General features: G+C 37.0%; 1 protein-coding gene across 1 annotated transcript; it reads right to left on the bottom strand.

The window, feature by feature from the left end:
* Positions 1 to 2,415: 2,415 nt before the first annotated feature.
* On the bottom strand, positions 2,416 to 4,101 carry LOC129571242 (baculoviral IAP repeat-containing protein 3-like). Its single transcript, XM_055451010.1, has 2 exons — positions 3,075 to 4,101; positions 2,416 to 2,986 (listed from the first exon to the last, which is right to left on the bottom strand). The coding sequence occupies exons 1-2, from the start codon at positions 3,201 to 3,203 to the stop codon at positions 2,540 to 2,542; spliced, it is 576 nt and encodes a 191-aa protein (XP_055306985.1). The 5' UTR covers positions 3,204 to 4,101; the 3' UTR covers positions 2,416 to 2,539.
* Positions 4,102 to 9,186: the final 5,085 nt, after the last annotated feature.

The following is a 9,186-nucleotide window of genomic DNA, read 5'->3' as shown; positions in this document are numbered from 1 at the left end:
GTACTGCCAAAGAGCTTTGCAGGCAAAGTTCCGAAAGTACTAAAATATCGCTAAAAATGTACTAAAATGTACTAAATTGCCTAAAATCTTATTGATGGTCATGACCAACTCTGAATGATGCAAGACGGTACTAAATTGTGTTGAACGCACTGTTTTGGACCATAGTAAACCCTAGGCACCGATGCTCAGCTAGCAAATTGATATTTCAATCGAAAAAAACAGCAGTATAATCTATGGAAATTTAACATTTTAGACTGTAACTTTTCTAGCCGTTTCTCTGACCTATGACTTTTCTTTTTTTTTGTTGCACTGTGTTGAGCACTTTTTCGTCATTTTCACAAGGCTATATCTCGGTAAAGCGTAGGAAATATTGTTTTTGTGTCTTCAGCAAAGTTGTAGGTATTGAATAGGAGAAAAAAATGCAGAACGAACTTACCCAAAAAAATGCATCTAGGGCCTCAAAATCGCAAAAGTGCCCATTTTTCAACCATAAATCGCAGCGTATCCAATTTTTATGGCCTTTATCTTCGGGAATTTTGTAGCCAACGTATAACTGGACAACTTTGCTCAACATACTAACCCAGAAAAATCATGTTCTATCTACCTCTTTGGCTCAAAATCACTCTTTGGTACCAAAAATGGTCAATTTGTTGTGAATTTTGGCCCATTACATGCAAATATCTGTATATCTTTCCATATTTTTCGCTTGAATTTTTGTTAAAGTGTCTCTGCGGATGAGGTGGACTTATTTTCCAGCTAGTTTAGTGGAAAATATCGCTCATTTGTAGGGATATTTCGAGTTTTGGACCAATTTTTGAGCGTTTGGTGGAAATTATCAGATATTATGTATTTTCTACCTAAAAACATTGACTAATAAATTACTTATGTATCGAACGTCAGATGTCTCTATTCTTGGTAAATATCGAATAAGTACAGAAAAATCGTTGGTGAAATGATTTTGTAAAGAAAATAGGCGTTAGGATTCGTTTAATTGGAAATTATTCTCGTCAACTTGTTAGATTTTTTTTGTGTCGTGTTGAGGTTTTTGCACACAACGTGCAGCAAAGTACAGACATGAACAGAGCCAGTGGTTCTTGTTTATAGTGAAAAAACGTGCATGTTGCAATGGTATGAAATTCTTTTTGTAGAGAGTATAGATCGTAGAATTTTCGTATTAAATGCAAAATTTCACATCAGTGAGAGCAATTGCAATAAGTTAGGCAACATTTGTTAGACATTTTCTTTCGTGCTATTGCATACGATTTCGTATAGACAAGCGTACGCAGCAACGGTGCCGGCGATTGCTATTGTACAGTGAAAAAACATCATTCTTGTGTACAGTCAAAGACAACCAAAAAAGTAGAGCAATTTTGCGTTACATTGCGAAATTCATTTGTACAGTTTTTGTATAGTAATTTTTGTATAGGAGCAATTAGTAATTAAATGTACAGACTCGCTGCACGAAATGAGGAAATCAGACAAAGAACAATGTACAGAGTTAATTTGGATACCCTCATGGTTTATTTGGATATCGTACAGACAAGGAATTTCAAAGCAGCAGCCGCCTAAAAAGAAAAGATTAATACGTTGAAGGCAGCAGTACAGGAAAATCGTACAGATAAATCGAAAAAATTATTAAATGAAAATACACAATGTCGCAAAGAAAAATAAAATTGATAAATCATATATAAGGCGTACAGATTATTGTGGAGAGCCGAAAGCATCTTTAATTCCGACAGCAATGGTTAGAATTGAAATCAATGGTTACCCACTGGAAGGCGCTGATTGGAAGAAATGGATTAGGTGCCTACTCGGCCAAGTCGTACAAAGGAAGAAGAACTTGTCGCGTTGCATTTGGTGAACACGCATCGTAGAGAAAGAAAAAGTGTTTTTATCATCAAAATGCCGTTGAAAGAAGATGTTACAGGTATAGGCTTTGTCGTTGAACATCAACGTTAGCCGACGGCGTTCAAAACAAAAGGTCGTCCCAAACGTCAGATGGTTGTCTCAGTTTCGGCTCGGTGAAATTTGGCCGCGTGAATTATGACCGCCATCAGAAAATGAAATTAGACCGCGCGGTCTAAATTCATTTTATGGATTGAAATTAGGCCGCAATCAGGAAATGAATTTTGGCCGCGCGGATGAAATTCAATTCATAAAATGAATTTTGGCCGCAATCCGAAAATGAAATTAGACCGCGCGGTCTAATTTCATTTTGGGGAATGAATTTGGGCCGCGCCTAGACTTCATGTTGAAACGTGTTTTCCAGAGAGCTATGAAGTGTATTGCGACGACGTGAAGGAAGAAGAGGAGAGAAGAGAAAAAAAATCTATGTGCATGAACACATGTTATTTCTTCCCATAAATTGAAAAATTTTGTATTCTTTGTTCAAATAGTTTCGAAGGGCATTTTATTTATGCTTTGGTATAAAATAACTTATACTTGAAAATTTTTTGTCTGTACAAATTGTTGCTTACAGAAGATAATTCTTTTGAATAAAAAGAACAATTTAATGTCAAAAAAAAACAAAACAAAATACTTATGTGAATGTTTTGCAATAATTTTCAATGAGAGTGTTACAACACGGACATTTGAGTTTCGGTCGGTACTCCTCTTCTAAATCACGTTCGAGGAATTTCGCTAAATTGGCGTCATAAGTGTTGACAAGTTTTGTCCAGCAATCTTCACAAACTTTTAAATGCCCACAAGGATAAAGTGTTACTTGACTCACATTGTCAAGGCACACACAACAAGGCGACAGTCTTAGGGCTGCATCTGACTGACTTGGAGTTGGTGTTGCTTCTTCATCGTCTTCGAATAAATCGCAATTATCATTTTCAGGTCTGGGATCATCAACACATGAAAAATCATCCAAATCTGAACAGATATTGTTATCGGCATAAGCCATGCGATTAAGAAATATGGCCGCACTTATTTTGCCTTTTTCCAACTCCTCCGATGCTTCAGCAATTTTATCGGAACGTTGCTAATGAGATTGAAAGAAAAAATCGTAAAAATCATTGAAAATTGACAATTTTTCTTCTAAAAAAATTCGTTCAAAATCAAATTAATACCTTGTATGAACGTTTTTTCGCTGGTCCAGTTGAACCGCCACTTTTTATCAACAGATCGAATTCTCTGGCCTTTGAATATTCGTAGGTCAACAAATATTTCACAAACTTGAAAAAATGTCCATGTTCCATTAACCGTTTTCCCAATACTCCATTCTGAGCTTCAAGTGAACCGGTTGTTCTGGTTGTTGGTTTGAAGACAGAAATGGCTTCAGGACCTGGCGCGAGAAATTGAATTCATGATTGCAGTGCTCGATAACGATTTGGCGCAGGAGAACGTGAAGTTAAGAACTGATGCTCAGGTTTATCGATTGGAAAAAGGAGACGATACACTGATTGTAACTGCAGGCATGTTGATGATAATTACTTTGCCTATGAGAAGTTTTAATTCATATAAATATTTATATTTAGATGCGACGGTGTACTTCTCATCCGAAGTAAACCGAACCGTATATGGTGTTGGTTTGGTTCAAGTTATGGAAACGGCAATAAAGCAATTGGTGAAATGCTTTCAATCAGTGAAGCCAGAATTTGGATTCCATCCCACAATCACTTTGTTCGCATCACCGAAACCGCCCCACTTGAAAGTGAAAATAAGTACGGTTCATTCAAATGGTGTGTCGGACAGTATTCGGTTGAAAGATAATTATCTCGTCACAACGGTTTTAAGTGAGGTGGCAAGACGCTATTCCGAGAGCTATTGTGTGGGGTTAGTTGGAGGTGGAATGAGAAGTAGGTTGATTGAAATCATATGTCCGAGAGGAGTTTTCCTTTTGTTTGAAAAAGGTGATACATTAGTATTTGTGTTTGGAAAAATATTTGTGTTATAAAATATTTCGCATTTCTACTTCTTCAGATCTCCTTGGCTTTCGTTTTCCACACAACAAGACAACTGCTATGAAACGGTGCGCATATCGCGATCTAGCCGTATAAACCAAGCACAAATGCAACAGTGTTATTGAACATTGCATAAATGCAATTCGATTTTTATTCAAAAAACTAAATAAATATAAATGTTTCTCTGACAGAAAGAACGCTGTCTGACTAAAAATCCCTTTGTTAAACTTTTTTCCAATGCTGCATACAGAAGAAAACATGCCTCAACATGAATTTTTGTTGCGGTCTAAATTCATTCTTCAAGTCAAATTAGGCCGCAATCAGGAAATGAAATTAGACCGCGCGGGCAAAATTCATTATCAAAAATGTAGTTAAGCCGCGTGTCAAAAATGAAATTAAACCGCGCGGCCAAAATTCATTTTGTGTTTGCGGCCTTATTTCACTTGAAGAATGAATTTAGACCGCCGAAGAAAATACAACGCGGCCTTATTTCACGCGGTCAAATTTCCATCCGCCCTCAGTTTCAACCATGCCACATGCATTGACACTCTAGTTTTAAGCAAACGAATCACGTGTATTAATTTTAAGTAAACAAGCTACAGTTCTTTTCAATTCGACCATGGCTCACGGTAGGACGTGTTATCGTCAGTGCAAGGTGTTTTTTTTCAATGAATTCTTTTCCCTTTTTTTTTCAAATATCATTCAGTTTTTTACATTAAAATTTATTTGCATAATTCCATGGTGCGGCTGTTGACATTATATTTTCCTATATTTCGAATTGGCGCGCTGTGTAGTTCCGATTTGAAGTGTTAAATTACATTGATGTGTAATTGGGGGCGCCTTTGAAATTGGGGGCGCTCGCGTCGCCTCAAATGACGTTCAACAGCCACCACACGCATAATTCATTCGCATTCATAATTCAATTGGTTTTTTTTACGTTCATTGGAAAAAATGCTTTGCATCAATATTTTGTGCCTGTTTTATGTTCGTCCAATTTCCTAAAAATGAATCGACGGAAAAAAACCATTCAAAGATTTCAAACAATAATTTCGTGACAAAATATTTTCTTATTGTACGAAGTCGATTCAATTTTAGTTTTGTTTTGTTTTGTGACAACATTTACTACGTGTGTAAAAAGGTGAGTAAAAGGTGCGTGAATGGATTGGGTCCATTCAAAACACATGGTTCATACGTATATTTGTTGTTGTGCACAACCGAATCAATGCGCTCGCTACTACGACGAAGTCTCTGTGTGTGTAAAGTGTTGTTGTTCATTGTTCACTGTATACAGTCGCCACTTGAGCGAGAGCTGTGTGTATATTCATTGTCGGCCGTTTCAAGCATCTCTCGTTGGCCGTCTCTCACTGAAACGAAGTGAGCGCATGTATAGTTGCTGCTGCGTTTTGCATCGTACGTTCTCTCTGGTTTCTCTTCTACTCACCGTGTGTAGCATCGTACAATGGAATTTATCCAGAATTTCGATCTGATTTTTTACATCTTCGACTCTTATGATTCGCCAGCGCAACGTATGCCGATATCACATAAGAGACAGTGGCACGGCAGTGTTTATTCATTCGGTACATTTGTTCATTGGTGTTCATTTGTGCATTATTCCTGGTTTTGAAGTGATTTTCAAACTATTGCTTTTTCTTTTAATAGCAACGGTCAGAAAATCAAATTGAAATCGGCGATATACTGGTGCCTTTTGTGCTAGTTCTAGAAAGACGTGTTGAACCATTGTGGTTACTCCAAACTACGACTGTTTAAAACTCTGCTGTAGAAATTGGCGGTTCATTTGAATTCTGCTTGGGATCTTATGCGGTAAAAACGAATGATTTGATTAACGGTTAGAACTCCCTTCGTGGCGGTTTAAACTCACGATTGTAATAGTTCGTTAACTGTATTTGACTGAGTGGCATCGAACACGATTGGTACTGGGGCGAATGTGTGCCCAATTGCATACATACAGAGTGCGTTTTATCGTGCCTAGTATTAATAGTGGTACAAATCTATGGGTGAGATTGAGAGTGGAGTATGTTTTTTCTTCGGTTTATATTTTTGAAAAGGCGAGTATGTTTTCTGATGATTCTGTTGGCGTTAAAGTAGAGTATGTTGTAGTACCGTCTAGCCCCTGTGGTCTTCACGGTTTTCGCGCAACTGATAGGAGATAACAACATGGTGTCTTCGGCAAAGTTGTAGTACTCGAGGTCTTCTATAACTAAGCTGAAGACAGTTATCTCTTATCTCTTATCAGTTGCGCGCAAATCGCGCACATAAAAAAGCAAATTTTATATAGAACTTTTTTTTTCTTATCTTTTTTCGCGCTTTTCGCGGAACTGATAAGATATAAGAGATAACTGACTTCAGCAATATTATAGAAGACTTCGAGTGCTACAACTTTGCCGAAGACATCAAGTCGTTATCTCTTATCAGTTCCGCGGAAACCGTGAAAAACCGCGGGGACCCGCTAAAAACGAACATACTCGCTTTTAACCATTTTTAAGTCGACAGAAACTTGCTCTTCTCTTTCGTAACAAAGTCAATGAAACATACACTACTCTCAATCTCACCCATAGAAATAAACGTCCAGAGTTAGTATGCACGTGTCCAGAGTGTGACCGTGTTATTTGTACTGTGCCATTCTCTGCGATCGAATTTAGTATTTTACCGTATACTTTTCACGTGTCTTCGAGCCCGCTTCCACACACATTTAAATTTAACTAGTACACACACGCATATATTCATTCATGCACACACACACACACACATCAATGGTAATGTGAATTTGTATTTTGTATTTTTTGTGACGCTCGTTGTATTTGTAAAAAAAATATATATTTAAAAGTAAAAGAAAAGGAATAATAAATTATTTTGTGTCAAACGATTTCATCTCTTTCTTTCTCTCGGCCAGTTGATCCCTCACAGCTTTAAAGGGAAATTGCTTTACGTCGTTTCATGTCTTTGGAAAGAAAATTGGAAAAGGATGTTCAGCTGAGAGAGTACTGGTTGACTGTAGTTTCTTTGGTCTAAAATCATCGGCTCATTTAGCAGTAAGGTCAGTAGTACAGGCAGCATGTGAGGCACGAGAAAGGTTTGCTGAAGCGTCAGATGCAATAGAGAATGATTACTATATGGACGATCGCACGACACGTCAAAACGATGAGGAAAAAGTGATCAAATTAGCAAAAGACGTGCAAGCAGTTTTATCGGGCGCAGGCTTTGGAGATCAAATTCAGTACAGGTTATGGAGAGAATGCAATCCGATTTTAATGAATCATCGGCGATGTTTACAGATGAGGAAGTTTCATCAATTTTGGGTTTGAAATGGCTGATTAAAAATGATCAGTTTACGTACGTAGTGAAAACACCGCCTGATTCGAAAGAAGTTCTCACGAGAAGAAAAATTGCCAGTTACGTGGGCAAGTTGTACGATCCAAATGGTTACACCGATGACAATTCACGGAAGGATGATCATTCAGGATTTATGGAAGTTAGGCAGCAAATAGGATAAGAAAGTGTCTCCAGACGTAAAGGAAAAATTCAATCAATATTGGAGTGGAATTAAACAGATAGAAAGATTTCGTATAGACTGATGGTTGGGTACAGGCCAGATTCAGAGATTCGAAAGTGTTTGTTGGCAATCGCGTTGCATCCATTCAGAAAAATACAGATGTAAATTGCTGGCACTACGTCAACACAAAAGAGAATCCAGCTGATTTGTTGAGTAGAGGTTTGCTACCATCTGGGTTTAAAGGCAACAAATTATGGCTGCATGGTCCTAACTGGCTAAAGCTGCCAAAATCAGAGTGGCCAAAGAGAAATTCATTGAACGAAGTTTTAGATGACGTACAGAGTGAGATGAGAGTGTTTGTGCTTACTGAATGTCGAAATAGTTGACAATCAATCCAAAAAGTACAAGGGAAAGAGTTTCATTGTTCGAGTATTCGAATCGCTTGGAAAAGTTATTCAATATCGTTAGCTACATGATTCGATTTGTTGATAAGTGGACAGAAAATCCAACAAGTTTAGTTCGTTCAGTCGTAGTACAGACAGCAAATTCCAGGCTTTCGAGACAAGTACAGAAAATCTGCATCGTTCCAGTAGAAGCAGAAAAATTGAACAGCAATTAAAACACATAATTAAGAATCATGGAAAATTGTTAGACATTTAAGATTTAGAATCAGATTTCATTGTATAGGAAAACATGTATGTTTTTGCTGGCACTGTATCGAACGTCAGATGTCTCTGACGCTCGAGTTTAAAATGTCAAAATTCATTACTTGTGTTTAAGAGTAAGTCAGTCGTAAGAAAAAGTCAAATAAAGACAGTCGGGTTTTTTGGTAAATGGTTTTTCCCGACTATAAACAAAACAGAAATGCATTTTTATTTTCTTTAATCATTCAGATTAGATTATACAACTTAATTTGAACAAAAAAGAAAACCAAACAATCACTGTAAATTGAACAATATTCACAAAGATTGACTTGCCTTTCCAAATGCCCAGATCAACATGAATGCAACCAGCATCGATTTAGCACAACAAGTTGAATTTAGTTTGACAACTTTCCACAATCGATGCGAACTTCAATATATTAACGTGCCAAATTTCACTTCTTGATGAAATTCATGTTCAACTTGTGTCGATGTAGGAACTCAATACAGTCGTATAACGGAATTATATATATTATCAAAGTAAACAAATACAAATCACAATAACAAATGAGTCTGTTGTGTTGTGTTGCGTTACATGAAATGAAGGAGAAGTGTCAGCTCTGCGTTTTCCTCCCAAAATCACGTGCTTAATGTGAAAGCAATACACAAATCGAAATTCTCATAAGATAGTTATTTACAGTTCGGTTGACGCAGAGTTGTTTGGAATGGTTGTAATTTCAAATGTTTGAATTTGACAGATGCTGGGTAGCGTTCCGAAAAAATATATTCGATATAGACGGTTATTTGTTTCAGGAAATGTGTATGTTTATTGCTCCGTTGTGTGAACACCACTCTCACAATTCGAATTAGGCAAACCGTCAGAAGTAGTACGGCAAAATAACAATTGCCGAAGTAATTTTTTCATTGGAGGTAAAATGTTGAATTACCACCAATGTTTTTATCGGTAGGTCAATTTGAATTCAGTGGAAAAAAGCCGCTAACAGGGCATTTGAAGAGTGATAAAAAACACCAAATACGTATAATTATTGAGAAATAAATCTTTTTGATTGTTTTTATTGAATTTTCATCAAATGTGTTGCAGCAGTAAACAGTGAATTGAATCTAA

Source organism: Sitodiplosis mosellana, unplaced genomic scaffold (genome assembly GCF_009176505.1).
Source record: "Sitodiplosis mosellana isolate CC-2019 unplaced genomic scaffold, AAFC_SMos_1.0 Smas_scaffold_1731, whole genome shotgun sequence".
NCBI classification, from domain to species: domain Eukaryota; kingdom Metazoa; phylum Arthropoda; class Insecta; order Diptera; family Cecidomyiidae; genus Sitodiplosis; species Sitodiplosis mosellana.
The sequence above is the reverse complement of the archived record's forward strand: the minus strand, read 5'-3'. Positions and strand labels throughout refer to the sequence as shown.

Bases quoted from the DNA above. Each gene is read 5' to 3' on its own strand.
- LOC129571242 (XM_055451010.1), bottom strand. From the start codon at position 3,203: ATGGAACATGGACATTTTTTCAAGTTTGTGAAATATTTGTTGACCTAC. The intron at 2,987-3,074 runs GTATTAATTTGA...CAATCTCATTAG, and splicing joins CGAAAAAACGTTCATACAAG to CAACGTTCCGATAAAATTGC.